The 17,398-nt window shown below is 38.1% G+C and overlaps 1 protein-coding gene across 1 annotated transcript in view; it reads left to right on the forward strand.

Moving 5' to 3' along the window:
- Window positions 1-8,770: 8,770 nt before the first annotated feature.
- The window catches only part of COL3A1 (collagen type III alpha 1 chain), a 79,789-nt gene continuing 71,161 nt past the window's right edge, over window positions 8,771-17,398 (forward strand). The window contains exon 1 of the mRNA XM_070731916.1: window positions 8,771-8,987. Within this exon, the coding sequence (XP_070588017.1) occupies window positions 8,906-8,987 (82 nt within the window). The 5' untranslated portion in view covers window positions 8,771-8,905. The remainder of the gene's footprint in view (window positions 8,988-17,398) is intronic.

A 17,398-nucleotide genomic window follows, 5' to 3' on the forward strand; every position in this document is an offset into this window, starting at 1 on the left:
CCTAGTGTACATAAAAGATACATTTATCAAGAATCAAGAGGTAAAATACTTAATGATTGTTATAGGATACATAAAAGCAATCAGGAAACAATATTAATATAAATTGTAAGGATACAAGCAACAAGTTAGTCATACAGTCATAAGTGGAAGGAGATGAGTGATAGGAATCATGAGAAGACTAATAGTAATAGTAATGCAGCTTTAGTGAATAGTTTGACAGTGGTGAGGGAATTATTTGTTTAGCAGAGTAATGCCATTTGGGAAAAAACTGTTCTTGTATCTATAGATAGATACAGCATAGATACGGAATAGTGTTATATATTTAATGTTTTAGATCAGACAGCTTTCAGAAGAAAAATAAAATAAACAGCCCAATCCAACTGTAGTTATACATAACTAAATCTTCACCATGTCATTTGTCCAAATATCCCCTTTTGGCTAGACATGGTTTGGCGAGCAAGAAATACAATGCACCATCATGTAGTGATAGGCAAATCAGGCCAGATTGTGACTTTACTCACAATTGCAATCAATTGCAATCTCCTCACCTTCACAATTTGCTTGCAATTGCAATCTCCTCACCTTCCTCTGGCTTATTCAGCACATCATAGGGGTTCCACTTTGGTAACCAAGCCAATAGACACTGCTCTTATCAATGGCAGCTGATGATGATCAAACACATTACCCCAATTGCGATTGATGCACATGAATTTTCATGGAGGCTCTCATGACAGAATAGAGGCTCTAGATCCGGAGTGTCAAACTCACATAATCATGGTATTATCATGTGACTTATTGGAACTCCCCTCCCCCTTTGCTAAACTGGACATGGGCATGGCCAGAGGATGAGTTTGAAAGCCCTGCTCTAGTTGTACAGCTGTTTTCACTGGATGGGCCAACCCTTCCTCATGGCTATAGCTTAAACTTCACTAGAGCAACTTATACAATCAAAAGTTCTCTAATCCTTGAACCCATATGGGCTGGTAAGCATGAATGCCTTCTGGGAAACCAGATGTTTAAGCTGTTGCATGACCCCAATGCAAAGTTGGGCTGTTTTCCTCAGAGTCCAGCTTCTTTTGGAGTTCATCTAAGGAATTTACTAAGAAAAGAACCAAGAGTAAAAATGGGCTCACAGTGATTATTTCTGCATGCAAGAAATTCATTATAAAGAATGACTTGTGCAAATCCTGCCTCAACATGCAGTTAAATGTCTTTACCATGCCACACATAACTATTAGATATTTGAGCAGCTGCACTATTGTTTATCATCACAAATCCTTAGCTGACACATGATTTGCAAAACACAAGGATAGGATCGATATATTCTATGTTCTGATCTGCAGGTAGATCATATTCCTTTAATTGTACATGTGGGGCTGGTTTATTGAAGTCATCATTCTAGCTCAATTTATTAGATGCAGTCTCATCTGCTTGCTCATCAGCCCTCCACCATACCATTGTTTGACTTTTCTGGAGAACTATGAGGCTATAAGAGTTTATGTTGACACCCCTACACTTTTTTCATACGTCAATGGTAGCCTAACACCTACTTACTAGATTCCTAACCAAGTTCTTTATGTATCTCACTTCTGAACTAATGTGGCATTACATGTTCCACAAAAGGGGAGGGAGTTAATCAGTTGTAAGTGATTAAAGGTAAACACAAAATACAGAAATAAAGATATATTAATGTATTCATACCTGCTCTTCTTCAATCTGATAACTAAGCCATCTTGGTAGAGCAGATTGACATCCTTTGATCTTTTGAAGATGCAAACCCGGAATGCCATCATCAGAGTTTCAGCTTCTCTTTATTGTTATCAGCCTTCCATACCTCATTCCTGTTTGAGTCAGTGGATATTATCTTTTCCAAGGCCAGTTCCCGTGAGCAGGCTGGGGTAATTAGTTCTGTAGCACATTTTTTCCACACTTCACTTTTTCTCTCCATTATCATAATCTGATGTCATTTCATCTCATCCCATCATCTTCCTTCCTTCCTTCCTTCCTTTTCCTTCCTTCTTCAAAAAAATTCTTCCCTTTGCACCTTTTAAGCATTCATTCTGAAAAAAAATAATGTCTGGTGATATGGCTTATTTCCAAGGAAGCTAAGGTTATTCCTTTACCAGAATTGTACAAAAAATATTTTGCACTAATGTCAATATCTCTACTCATACTCCTGTACCATAGTATTTTTAGGTTCTAATATTTCTTCCTAATATTTTAAACAGAAAAGTCATATTTTTACAAGGGATATTTTCACCATGTTAATACAACATAATTTTTAGGTTTAAAGGTTTATTTCCAAAATAGTCTTATCTGCTTATGTTAATTCCAAGCTGCTTATAAAAGATTATTAGGACTCTGAGAAAGAAGAAGGAACCCAAGACAGAAATTGTCAGCAGATGGGATAAAACATTATCAGTAGCTTATAAATGGCAAGTCAGTCCAAGTTACCCCCTTCCTTCCCCAAAAAGTCTTACATTAAATAAATAAATAAATAATATCAGGAAGACATTCAAACAGATTTCACCTTAATGAACTTGGTAATTAAAGACAGGTGAAAATTCCAGCAGTAGTTTTCAAGATTCTGTAGTTTTCAGGATTAATGTTTCCAGGCGTTGCATTATTTTTTTTAATCGAAGTCTCTGTAATTAGTGTTTCTTTGATTGTATAAAGATTTTGACATTATTATACTATACACTGACTTGTATTCTAATTATTTGATTCATAGATTATTCTTAGTGGTGGTAACAAGTAAAAGGTAATTTTGATTAATGCTTCTCTCTTTGCAGGTCTCCAATTTGGTCTGAAGAACCAACAGGCTGAAGAGCTGTACATTTTCAGAAAATGAAAATCAACATCTTGCTTTTTTCTGTCTATAGGATCAGAACTCAATTCAGATGGCCAATACAGGTGGCCACACAGAATTTTGGATCAATTCCTACAGCTGAACTACAATTCAAAAATACCTCTTAGTTTCTGTAGAAACTGAATTGTCAACTATTTTTGCAGAACAAAAAATAACTTGACAATGGGCAATTCTAAATGAAGAACAAAGTTAGCACAACATGTTAATTTGAAAAGATGTGCATTCTTTAGAACAGCAGTCTGGTTCCATTTGCCAATTTCTCTGATTCATCTCTGGCTAATAACGGGCTTGCAAACAAATGGGACCCCACCCTGCTTATTTCTTTGTGTCCCAGGGGTCAAGAATATGTATTCTTACCAAAAGCCCTTCCAAGTGCAACTTTTCTATTTTTCTGCAGATCTGTGATTGCTGGTCTTCTTTGGTTAATCCACTTACAGTCATAAGCTTGGCTGTGCTTTAGGAGAAGTCACAGCTGTGTTGGACACTAACGGCCAAAGTGTGAATCAGATGAATAACCGCATTCCATATTATCTTCATTTCCATCTTTTTTTGCTTCTTCTCAAGTGGCAGTTCTTATAAATGTCAAGTCTTGGCCCCGGAGTTTAGGAGTCGGGGAAACCATTGTTCTTCTTATGGGTGCAATGTAAAGGATTCCTGTCAGACACAACTGACCTGATTTCCCCCATTGCTTCAAGAACACACATGCAGGCAGTGTGCCAAGCTATTACAAAGGGACAAGAGTCCTAACAACATTTTCCCCATCCAGTCCGTGGTCTCCCCCTGGTCCATGAAACACTGCCTTTCGTTCTTTGACCAAGTGAAGAATAGGAAGATCAGTCCAAAAAATGTATCTGATATGAAGATTTGCAAGTACAGATTTTCATGTTGACTGAAAAATTCAAAGGCATTGCCAATTATCTGCTGGCATTTTTTCCAGAGTGTTAATTTGCAAGACCTGCCTGGAAAGGTTACGTATTCATGAAAAGTATTGTTTCTGATTGCTGTTTAGGCTTCGTGTACACTTGATTAATTCAAGTGCAGTGAACATATTTGTATGTATGACACTAACCTGAAATGTATTATAGAAACAAATTAAACATCATTTATTGAATCCTTAAGCTTCTGCTCTGCATTGGAGGCAAACAGTCATGGGAAGGACTGTCCCATTCAAACATAGTCAAAGCATAATAGTGGTTCATCGCATATATACTGAAGCTGACTGTCCTTGAATCCAACTATATATCAGCACCTGCTATAAGTATATCACAAAAAAAATTAAGCATGTCATCATAAGGAAATAAGAGACACTAGTTGAGGTGGCTGTTATAGAAATTAATTAATTAAATGAATGAATAAAATTCCTTCCATTAGGTTTTTTTTCAGACTAAGAAGCAAAGAAATTTAAACTGTAGAGCAATAGGACATATTCTCAGCTATCCCCATGCTATTTAATATCTACATGAAACCGCTGGGTGAGATCATCCAAGGGCATGGGGTGAGGTATCATCAATATGCCGATGATACCCAGTTATACATCTCCACCCCATGTCCAGTCAACGAAACAGTGGAAGTGATGTGCCGGTGCCTGGAGGCTGTTGGGGCCTGGAAGGGTGTCAACAAACTCAAACTCAATCCAGACAAGACAGAGTGGCTGTGGGTCTTGCCTCCCAAGGACAATCTCATCTGTCCATCCATTACCCTGGGGGGAGAATCATTGACTCCCTCAGAGAGGGTCCACAACTTGGGCGTCCTCCTTGATCCACAACTCTCATTAGAGAAACATCTTTCAGCTGTGGCGAGGGGGCGTTTGCCCAGGTTCGCCTGGTGCACCAATTGCAGCCATATTTGGACCAGGAGTCACTGCTCACAGTCACTCATGCCCTCATCACCTTGAGGCTCGACTACTGTAGCGCTCTCTACATGGGGCTACCTTTGAAAAGTATTCGGAAACTTCAGATCGTGCACAATGCAGCTGCGAGAGCAATCATGGGCTTTCCCAAATATGCCCATGTTACACCAACACTCCGCAGTCTGCATTGGTTGCCGATCAATTTCCGGTCACAATTCAAAGTGTTGGTTATGACCTATAAAGCCCTTCATGGCACCGGACCAGATTATCTCAGGGACCGCCTTCTGCTGCACGAATCCCAGTGACCAGTTAGGTCCCACAGAGTGGGTCTTCTCCAGGTCCCGTCAACTAAACAATGTCGTTTGGCGGGACCCAGGGGAAGAGCCTTCTCTGTTGTGGCCCCAACCCTCTGGAACCAGCTCCCCTCAGAGATTAGAATTGCCCCCACCCTCCTTGCCTTTTGTAAGCTGTTAAAATCCACCTCTGCCGCCAGGCATGGGGGAACTGAGATACTCTTTCCCCCTAGGCCTTTACAATTTTATGCATGGTATATCTGTATGTATGTTTGGTTTTTATAATAATGGGTTTTTAACTGTTTTTAGTATTGGATTATTATTATTATTATATGCTGTTTTATTACTGTTAGCCACCCCAAGTCTGCGGAGAGGGGCGGCATACAAATACAATAAATAAATAAATAAAATAAATAAATTCTCTTTAGTTTATCCTACACAACAAAAAAGAAAAATTCAAGAAAATGAAATGCTAATGTTCACCAGCATCCTGACAATGAGGTCAAAAAATAGAAATCTTTTTCATTAGTTAGTTTGTTTGTTTAACATATTTATATGCCGCCCAACTCCCAAAGGACTTGGGAGGCTTCCAGAAAATAAAAATAATTTCTAAAACAGATTCTAAAATAATAAAAACATTCACTAATAACCCCAATTAAAACAAACATACTCATTCAACAATCCCAGGTCTGCCAGAACAGCCAAGTCTTTACAGATTTGCGGAAGACTGGCAAGGTGGGGAGAATACGAATCTCTGGAGGAAGTTGGTTCTTTATGGTAGGGGCCACCACCAAGAAGGCTCTTCCCTGGAGACCCCCCAGTTGACATTGTTTGGCTGACAGGACCCAGAGAAGGCCAACCCTGTGAGGTCTGTAGAGTGAGCTATTATTTCTTCTTCCCAGGACCAAAGTTGGACAGTTGGTGTAGTCCTTTAGAGGCATTACTCACAGCCACTCAATCGTGTTGGGGTTGAGCTTGAGTCTGTTAACTCCCATCCAGACCCTTACAGCCTCCAGGCAGCAGCACATCGCATCTACCGTATCACTGAACTGGCATGGGGTGGAGATGTAAAGTTGAGTATCATAAGCATATTGCTGATACCTCACCCCCTGCCAGCAGATGATCTCACCCACTGGTTACATGTAGATATTGAATAGGAGAGGCAAGAGCACTGACCACTGTGGCACCTCACAAAGCAGGGGCCTATGGGTCGACCTCTGTCTCCCCACTAACACCAACTTTGAATGACCAGAGAGGTAGAAGGAGAAACACTGTAAAATGGTGCCTCTTACTCCCAAATTCCCTAGCTGCCACAGAAGGATGCCATTTCGATATTATCAAAAGCTTCTGAGAGGTCAAGTAGCACCAGGATGAGGAATAGCCCTCTAGATCAATCAATCTATTCTCACCTTGGACTAGAATATATATTTTACATGAAATGCTATTTTAGCTAATTATAAGACCTTGGGGATTCATGAACCTTTATTGGATTTTAATGTGCTGAGGTCATATGACTCTTTCAAACCCAAAGTGTTAAATCTAGAAAGGTTCTACACTGACAATTAATAGCATGTCAGTATGATTGATTATTATTGCTGATACATTTATGTAAGTAGGGTTCAAAGTGAATTGCAACCAAGCAATCAATCATATAAAAAGAAATGTGAAGAGAGAAAACATTTTGCTCTGAATGGATGGAATTCCATTAAGGATGAGTAATCCACCATTTCTAAGTGAGCTAAATCTCCCACCCTTCAACATCCCTCTAAGCCAATTATAAAAAACATTCACTTTATCTTGAGTGCAACTCAATGATCAATAGCCAAAGCAGACATCTATGGCCAAGAGTCCATAAGGTCCCAGACTTTCCTTGGCAACCTTTTTTCCCCCTGCCTCCATCCAACGCAAATTTGGTGATACATCTTTGATAAATATTTAAAACAAACCAATCAACAATATCCCCCACCCCCACCCAAAAAAGTAGGAGGGTGAAGAAGAAAAAAATGTCCTCCAAATTAACTTTATTTTCTCCAGTGACATCACCTAATCACCACTGTAGCCTTGTGGCCCACAAAGGTCCTTTTTATTAACATTCTCTTCAGCTTTAAAACTAGTTAGCCCCTCTCATATATGAATGGCGTTTTGTTATATCTGAGTATTAGGGTTAGAAATAGATTAGGAGGATTCAAGGGATGATGGGTGCTGATTTTATTAAGCATTGTTCAAAAGCACTGAAAAACCTACCAAAATATAGCATACTGAATTGAACTTGCATTGAATTCATCAACTCTCTAAGGAAAAAATTTCTCCCCTTTTACATGGTGGCTCTGATCCTGAGGGACATACACAGTAGAATGAAATAATGGGAATCTGTTGCAATCTCTGATCCGGTAAATGCCGGGGCAGGAATGTCACTGCTACCCTCCTCATCCTCATCCTCATCACCATCACCATCACCATCACCATTGTCATCATAGATAAAACCATAAAAATGACATCCTTAGTATGATACAAAAGATCTCATTGCTAGGATAATTTTCCCTTGCAGGAAGCTAAGAATCTTTCATTACATCCTTTATTTGATTAGATATATTTTAAAAAGTAGCCTCTTCAATTGCCATAGAACATTGGCAGTCTTGCAGGACAGATGTGTCACGCACAGACCATGCCCACCTTAGCTCTGTGAATAGAAAAAAGTCATGAAACATTACATGATTGCAATGTGACACCACGAGTTTGATACCTGTGTGTTAGCGCTTGGAAACCCCAGATCACAGATGTCTGAAAATAAGAATCTCACTTACTCAGCTATCCTAAGATATGATTACAATCATAGTTCAGCACAAGATAAGGTTGTTGCTTCAACCACTCATTGTCTTGCTCTCTGGGCTTCTTGTTTAAGTGAAACATAGAAACATAGAAGAATGACGGCAGAAAAAGACCTCATGGTCCATCTAGTCTGCCCTTATACTATTTCCTGTGTTTTATCTTAGGATGGATATATGTTTATCCCATGCATGTTTAAATTCAGTTACTGTGGATGGCACTGAAGGTTGGCTGGTTTCTGCCATGAGTCTGTACATTTTCTAAACTACCCAACCAACTACCCAACCAAACTCATCCTGCTTATCAATGCTGTACGTACTCTAGAAGGTCCCTTTTATGTGACTTCCCATTGGTACTAATATTCCTCTTGCACTGTGTGGGTCAGATTGAGGAATCTTTGATACTTTTGATATTGCTGAACTACAGTTCTAGGCAGCTCCAGGCAAATGGCCAATTGGGAAGCCTAAAGGAAGCTGTAGTTCAGCAACATCTTCAAGGAGCACCAGTTTCCATCCTTCCTAGACCTTTCGGTGATCCTGCTTATTGTATTTATAAAACAAACAGAAATATTGCGCATGTAAATAAACCAGATCCTACTACTACAAAGAAAAAAGTTAAAATCCCCCATTCCATATTCATCCCCTCGACCCCCACCCGTCTTCCGGAAGCTAAAACCTCCATCCCTCGCACCTCCACTTCATAGCCTTCATCTCCTATCTGAACCTGCAGAGGCTAAAAGCTTTTCAGATGCAGGGACTCCAGATGTGTTATGTATCTACTTCATTTTGGCTGCTCCTTACTGCAAGGCCAAAAGAAATATTAATCACTTGAATTCATGGGAAAGGGATGGGACCTCCTCTCAAATTTCAGAAAGGGGCTGGCAAGTAGAGGAAGCCAAAGCTTTCCCTATTTAAGGGCAAGGCACAAGAATGCCTGTGGCTGAGTTCTCTGCAGGCCCGGTGGTTGACGGGGCAGGAAGCAATTGATGGTGATCTTTTGATTTTTTTCTCCCCCCCTTTTTTTTACCCTCTTTTGCACATAGAGTCTCATGTTTAAAATTATTTAAACATGATGAGCTGTGTGCAGAGAGCCGTTTTGTTCTTCTTTTTTGTGTCACAAGCCTCCGTCATTTTGGCACAAGATCAAGATGGTAAGTAGTCTCACTTAAGAATTGAGAATTGTCTTAGTTATTTTATCTATAAATATATAAATATTCCCTTCTATGCAACTTTGCCAGATGTCAAGCGTTTCTCAAGTTACTTGTTCTCCTCTTGCTTTGAGCTGGGTTGGGAGCCTGCATCTGAAGCAAGAAGGCTAACTTTAAAAGGGGGAAAAATTAGAGGCTTAACTATATTCTGTGCCTTTCCCCCCCCTAAACTTTATCTCTTGATGTTTCTAGATTCATTTTGCCTCTAGAAAAATGTTGTTATTATTTTCTTTTTGCTTTTTGAATAAACTTCTTGATTACAGAGTTCAGGAAAGTCTGAACTTCATCTTCAATGTAAAGGAAGGTTGTATTGTATTTAGCCATTTGAGGGGGTAGGGTTTGTAAGAAACACTGCTTTGGGGGGTCTTGCTGGCATATGTTTCTTTTTAAATGTAGGCTTGCGTATAAAGTCATTTATACCATTTAAAGAACTGCTTTTGTGAACCAGGTTGGTTGGCTGAGCTCTGGGGAAAATTTTTTCCAGGTGTGGGTATGAGTGTATTCTTCTGAGACATAAACAGGAAAGGAGAGGGATGTATCACATCTCAAACTTATTTCATCACTCATCAGAGAATTCTTTCATGCCCATTGCTCTCCTAACAATAAATAACCTTAGGCTATACATACATCCCTGAAAGTACATCTGATTGTGAACAGTCAAAGGATTTTCAGGAAATGATCACTTGCAAGCACATTTGGTAATTAAATTTCAGGATATTTTAATAAAGGATATTTTTGGAGCCTGATGTGTAGTGATGGTGATGTGCACTGTGTTGAATTGCAGATTTGTTGAATTGTGTGATCGGTGTCTTTAATGCACAATTTGATTGATACAACTGATTAATAACAAGCTTTACATCACAATTTACCCCAATTAAATATAGAAGAATAACTTTATTGTCACTTTGAATGTACACCAGTATACACTACATAAACATAACAGAATAAACAAACAAACAAATACAAAATTATGCATATATTCATATATTATATGACACAGAGAAACAACGCAGTCTAGTTTGGATGTATACATATATATGATGAGAAAAATGTATCTTGCAAGTTTGCCAGAGGGATGACATAGGGAACAAAGCTGTTATAGAATCTGGTAGTTCTGGTACAAATAGTTTGAAACTTCCTCTCAGAGGGGAGCAACAGAAACAGACTGTAAAATGGGTGTATGGGGTCTCTAACAATGCTTTGAGTTCTAAGCCCATAGCACTTATAAGCAGTATCCTGAATGACAGGAAATGAGCTTCCTATAATCTTCTTGGCTGTCCTTATCTCTCTCTATACTCACATAGTTAATATGGATATCTAAAATTAGATGTTTCTTCATCAGTTTATCTAATAGAAAAGCTTTTCTTACAAATGATCCTATGAAAAAGGATATTTTATGTACAGTATTTTTAAAAAACATAAACTGCAAGGATTATGTAAATGAACTCATTCATTCATTCATTCATTCATCTTTATTTAGTGACTAAGGAAAAAAGGCAATCACTTTTTATAAAGTTCCTTTGTATTATTGATTCTGTATGGTTGATTTAAACTATACTGAAATTGCGTGTAGGAATTTTCTAGATTTTGTTTGCTTTCTACATTCCACTGTATCCAATTGCTTATATCCAGTAGATTTAAAGAATATGAAGCATTTATGGCTACACATTCAATGTATTTAACAGATGCAGTCTTGTTTCTAGTTGCAACATGCATTTTAGATAGATATAACAGAGAAATCAAATGCATGTTCAGAAATCTTATTTTTGTTCTACAGTTATATTTTCTGTGATTTTTATTTGGCTAGACTCTGTAAGATTGAAGGGGGGAAAAGAGAAAGAGAGAGAATGCAAAATCCCATATCATTGTCCTGCTTTTAAAAAAAACATGGAAAGGATACTACATGCTAAAATGGCTTTTCCCATAGGTGTATTATGGAAGAGTTCTTTTCCTTCCTTCTTTCCCTTCCTTTCCTTCCCTTCCCTTCCCTGCGCTTCCCTTCCTTCCTTCCTTCCTTCCTTCCTTCCTTCTTTCCTTCCTACCTGCTTACCAGAATAAAGATCATTCAGATTATAGCCAGCTATAACCCATAGATGAAATATGGTAAAACAGTAACCATTTAGGAAAATAATATTTACATATATAGGAAGATATTTTCTATATATGGTAAATTGTTCTGTATATACTAAAATTACATTTAAATGATGAGGGAGGGAGGAGGGAGGGGAGGGAGGGTGGGAGGGAGAGGATTAATGTTAAATGTTCAATTGTGCCAAAATATTATGGTAAAGAAGCTGATGATTATACTGTACATTGAGCATCAAATAATCACACTGTAAAACTCAACCATGAATTCCTTCTTTGCTATAATGACTAGAAAATGAGAATGAAGACAGATTTGCATTGTAAATTAATTAGGTTCATCACTGAAGCCAAGGTGGATAAAAAATCATTGCCGTGTACTTGCATACACACGGACTGTTTAGGTGTCCTATACTAGGGTCAGGGAACTTATGGCTGTTCAGAACTTGTTGCCAGAATTCTCTCCATTGGTCATATTAGTTGGGCCTCATAGGTTAATTATTTCATTCAGTATCTTTTGGAGGATCACTAGGTTCCCTCTCTCTGCCCTGGACCTCTGTTGATGCAATTCATCTTACACCAAAGCTCTAATTTCTTTCTTTTCTTTCCGATTCCTAGTTAGAAACATTAGAAAATGTTCCAATATGCCACATGTCTTTCTTCCTTGCAAACCTCGTTCAGTGGATTAATTTGATAATTAATTTATGTTCTTTTGAATAAAATATCTTCTCTTCGTATTCTATAACCTGACCAACTCCTGGAAGTACTAGTGATAATGAAAAGGCTATCTAGTGGATAATAATACTATTTAATTTTTGTTTGTTTGTATGATTGGTAGTGCCATACCATCTGATCCTCATCTGAATAGAATAGAATAGAATAGAATAATTTATTGGCCAAGGAATTTTTCATCGGGGCTTATGCTCTCAGTGTACATGAAAGAAAAGATTATTATATTATAAAATATTATTATTAATATAATTATTAACATTTCCATTATTAGAGAAATCCATAATGTCTTTACTGAAATGTACCACCCTTCTTAAGTTGATGAATAAATGACTTTATAACTTGTTTTCCTTGATACATCATAAGAATTCAAAGGAACAATCACTACAAGTTTTTAACCAAAAGTAAGACTTAAGATTTCCACATTTAATGTGTTGGATTGTAGCCATGATAAATGGGCGCTGGGATTTGTTGCACTCTTGCCTCTTCATGTTTCCCTCCTACAGTATAATGAAAACATGAACTGTTTGGAAATAGATTATATACAAAGGCTTTGCTTTCAAAAATGATGCATTTTCATGTAAAAACTTTCTAGACAGAATTAACAGCTTGAGCAATGCCAACATTTTTTTGTGTTTTTTTAAAGGGAGAAAGCCAGATCTAGAATATACTAGGCATGTAGAAGCATAATACAAGTACAGTCTTTAAGAAAACAATCTGTTAAAGTAGCTTTTAACATTAAAATAGAAGTATTTTTCTCCATTTACTTCCAAATATATGTATAGCAGTAATGTTTAAATTTGATAACCTTGTGGTATTAACTGAGCACATGGTTCGCTTTGGGATTAAAAACAGCAGATTCCATTCCATTCTTCTCATACTGTAATTATTCGACTGAGATGTCAAAACTGGTATCTATTCATGTTGAAGCAGCAGCCTCACATATTTAAGATTAGTGGGTTGTAAAATAAGCCAAGCCAAAATTTCCAGTCAGGATGCATGCAAATGAGATGCAGAAGAGATGCAGCATGAACTACAAATATGGGTTATATAACAGAACCTTTTGACAAGACTAATTCATACCTTACTATATGAGCTCAACTAATTCTATTCTTCCCAAAAGGACTGGGAAACCAGTGATATCCAACATTTTGACTTGCCTCGGACACCTTGAATGAAGACATATTATCTTGGGCCAAATATAAAATATATAATACAATTAATGTATATAAATAACATATGTTCTTTATTTGAGGGGGTATCTTATGGGACCACATTTCTGCTGTCTAGGGCTGCATGTGATCCAAAGGCTGTGGGTTGGACATGACTGTTCTAAACCATAGCTTATTGAAATTGCATTAAAAACCTCCATCATTTAGAAAGCATAATAGCTTGATGCATAATCAGAGTTTTATTTGTAGCATATAGTAGTGACAGTAAGAAATGGGGTCCTACGATCCTTCCATACCTAGATTCCACGTTGTGAAATAGTTCTAACAAAGAATAAGACTTGTCATAACTCTTTTGAACTTCCAGAATATAATTGATGTAGAATTCCCTTAGGACTCTTTTTTTAATGAATTAGTTGAGATATCATTGTCCATACAAAATCCTGTGCCTATTATAACCTTTGCTTGGCTTTAGCTTCCGTGTTAAATGGTACCCTCGAAATAGTTGTTGCCTCTGCCAATCTAATTTGTAAAATGTGCTTATCTTACATTCTACAGTATTCAGAAGTTTTTGATAGAAGTTCTCTGGATGTCATTCATCACTTTTTTCCTATAAAAATCTTACTGAAACTACCTCAGTTTAACTCTTAATGGCCAAAGTTAAATAAAACAAAGATAATAAATGTGAAATATGCTGACTGATCAAGCCAAGATGTGTGGCATGTGTTGTGTATCTGCATCTCACATGACGTTAAGGCTCAATGTGCTTTCACTCTTAGGATCCTGGTTTTTTGTGGGTCAAGAATACACAACTGGTAGGTCCTGGACTTATATTTGCAGCCTTCAGGGCCCACTTTGATTGCAAATCCTAAAAGCTGATGGCTGTTTTGAGAGAAACAATCAATAAAAATGATCATCTGGGTTATAAAATAGGTTTCACCTGGTTAGTGAAGGTTCCTTGGAGTAAGGAAATCCCTTAAAATCTATTCTGGGGTGAGGGGCGAATGCTGGCCTTCCCCAATTGGATTACCTAGTTTATATCTCACTCCCTCTCACCTTGGTCTGGGAGCATGAAGTGAGTTTTTTCAGCTATTAAAAAGTTGCCATGATGGACGTCCAACCCTTTTCAAACTGTTGTATAGTATAAACTTCATAAGTTTATAAAGTTTATACTTTAGTTATGAAGTTTACTTCATTTGCAATTCCTGGAACTAAGGAAAGCCCAAATCTTAATTAAGTTTTAAATGAGTAGGTGTTACTGAAATTAGGCCAGTTCCATAAACCGGAGGAGAATTGTGGTTTGATGAAAGCTAAATGGTTACCTCTGCCTTCTCTGCACTTTCCATGTGTGTGTTTTGACTTCAGACCAAGAGTCATCAAATGATTTCCTGCAGGAGGGGGCAGAACTGCAGAGAGGAGGAGGGTGGGAGGAGAAACACTGCTTTACTGCAGGGAGAAAGGAAGGAAGATGATGTTTCTTTTTCTCAGTCTTATTACACTGACTTTTAACAATGTTGAATTGATGCCATTTGCCAAGAAATCCAAAAGCAGTCAGCTTTAATCATTGCCATTTGAATTCAGTGGTTAATGCTGAACATGGAAAACAATCAGTCTGGTTCTGTTTTGTTTTTTATGAGTCTCACTTTTGTGGTCAGTCAGGATTTTTATTCTAATCTAGATCAGTTTCCTTCAACTACACGTCTGTTGGTCTTTGGCTATGGCAGAGATTCTGGAAGTTATAGTCACAAGACATTAGAAAAGCACCACATTTCAGGAAGCTTTATTTAGATCATTTATGTATTCATGACCCAGGTTAGGCTATGCAACTTGTGCAATGCTGACACAAGTCAGGAGCCCCACAACCACACTTTGCCAGGTGGGAATAGAATGATGAAAATGAAAAAAAGATACTTCTAAACAGATGGTGCTAGGTTTTTATTTTATTTTTTAACAAGACAGCTACAAGTGGATATTTGCAAAATCTTGAATCTCTGGAAACACAATCTGGATAACACATTCATCTTTAGGCATTGCTATTCAGGCTGCAAACCTGGTTTAAGACTTCTTGAACTCTGTGAACAGGGGTGAAATTCTCCCAATTCACTTGTGCCTGTCGGTCATCGCAGAGCCGCTCTTGAAGGTAGCATGAGGCTCTGCCTACCCACCTGGATGCTACCATTTGTGTTTTTTTACCTTCTGCACATGCATGCGCAGAGGGTAAAATAACCAAAATGGCAGCATCCGGGCAGGTGGGTGAAGACTCACAATGCCTTTGAGACAGGCTCTCCAATGACTGATAGGTACGAGCGAACCGGGAGCATTTCACCCCTGCTTGTGAAATATAGCTTAACAGCTCCTACTTTTCAAACTTGCTTCTATTTGAGTTGGCAGGTTTGTGCATGCAATAAAACAATGTGAATGATGGAAACCTTCTGTGGCCAAAATGTCACCAAGTGACTCTGAGCAGAACAGCGCAACATATGACTTGGTTCCATAACAAGGCCTTTTAAGGCTTAGGTTCTCCAATTCATTAACCAGGGCGGTCTCATTCTGTCTGAGAGATCTGGGAAGAACTGGAAGGACTTTGCAGGCATACATTCTCTTGCAAACAAACCTTGGAAAACCAACTATGGTCAACTGGATTTATTTCCAAATGAGTGTGACTATGATTTATATTGATTGTGTGAATGACTATGCTGATCATTGAATAATAGGTTCAATCTAGCTAGAAAGAAATACTCACTGATCCATCCTCATGATTAGTGATGGGCGAACCGAACTTGCACAATTCGGGTCCATACCGAATTTTGCAGTGTTCGGTATGCTGAACATGAACCCGAATTTTTTTGAAACTTCGGGCAAAGTTCGGGGTCATGTTCAGTGTTCGGAGCTTTGATGTCACCGGCAGGTTGCTAAGGACGCCAAGGTGATCACTTCCTGGATTCCATGGAATCCAGGAAGTGATCACCTTGGTGTCCTTAGCAACCTGCCGGTGATGTCAAAGCTACGCCCCCGGAATCTCTTCATGGGAGGGATTCCCAAGCTCCTTCAAAGGGAGGTCTTCACATAAAAATAAACATTGTTATTTTTATGAAAAAGGACGCCGCAGCGGCACTGCAAGCAAAGAGCGGTCCTTTTACCTAAAAATAAACATGTTTATTTTTACGTGAAGACCTCCCTTTGAAGGAGCTGGGGAATCCCTCCCACGAAGAGATTCCGGGGGCAGAGCTTTGACGTCACCGGCAGGTTGCTAAGGATGCCAAGGTGATCACTTCCTGGATTCCAACATGATGTCAAAGCTCCACCCCCAGAATCTCTTGCTGGGATTCCCCGTTTGGGTTCGAGTTCGGTTCGGGTTCGGCCAAATTTTGTGTAAAGTTTGTCCAAACTTGCCGAACCCGAACACCATGGGGTTCGCCCATCACTACTCATGATTCTATTAAATGGCCTCTTTTACTTTTGCAATCCAGCTAATGATAAATTAAAGAAATTCTTTGCATGTATTTTACTTGAGACTTTGAATAGCTATTATACGTAATGAAATATCTTGACCTATTTTTACAATTTTTGAGGGTGTCATTTTGTACATTGAGTTTAACAGTATGAACAGTCTCTCTTTCGTAGAGCATAATTTCTTCAATATCTATGTGAAATCAATTAATGATAGAGATAGACAGATAGGCAGGCAGGCAGACAGACAGACAGACAGACAGACAGATCTGATTAGGCTTTACAAAATGTTGCAAGCTTGGCTAGTCTAAAAGAGAATGAACTGGATAAAACCTGAATATGAAATATGAAATTAAATTTGAATTAATTACATATAATTAATAAGCTTACTCTTTTGTATTTGTTTCCTTCTTCTGTTATGATAAAAATTACAGTTCACCAGCAACTGATCTAATGCAATTCACCTCTTTCTCTTCTAAATACTGCTAATAAAAAAATTATATTGTTTTAAACACCTATTCTATATAACAGTACTAGCAATGTCTCTGTAAATAAATCTGACATCTTCCGCATCCTAATTCTATCTTTAAAAAAAAGTATGGTCAATTGTTTACATGTCATAATTCTTTCCAGCTGCATTTAGCCCCATTTATATTGCTAACATCAAATTGGCTCCATTTTCCAAGTTTTGTAAACTTTGCCTGTTTCATATTAGGATGACAATGGAAAACATGAAACATTTCTTTCAACAAGAGTCCCTTGTTAAATTTATTTTGGGTACGCATCAACCAACAGTGATTTTGGCTTCATTTATTGAAACACAACGGAGATGCCTTTTATATTAGCTAACAAACTGATTCCATTTCCCAAGATTTCATGTGGAAGGAGTGCAATAATATTGTTTGGATAAATCTAACAGAGAGA

This window comes from Erythrolamprus reginae, chromosome 1 (assembly GCF_031021105.1).
Source record: "Erythrolamprus reginae isolate rEryReg1 chromosome 1, rEryReg1.hap1, whole genome shotgun sequence".
In the NCBI taxonomy this organism is placed as follows: domain Eukaryota; kingdom Metazoa; phylum Chordata; class Lepidosauria; order Squamata; family Dipsadidae; genus Erythrolamprus; species Erythrolamprus reginae.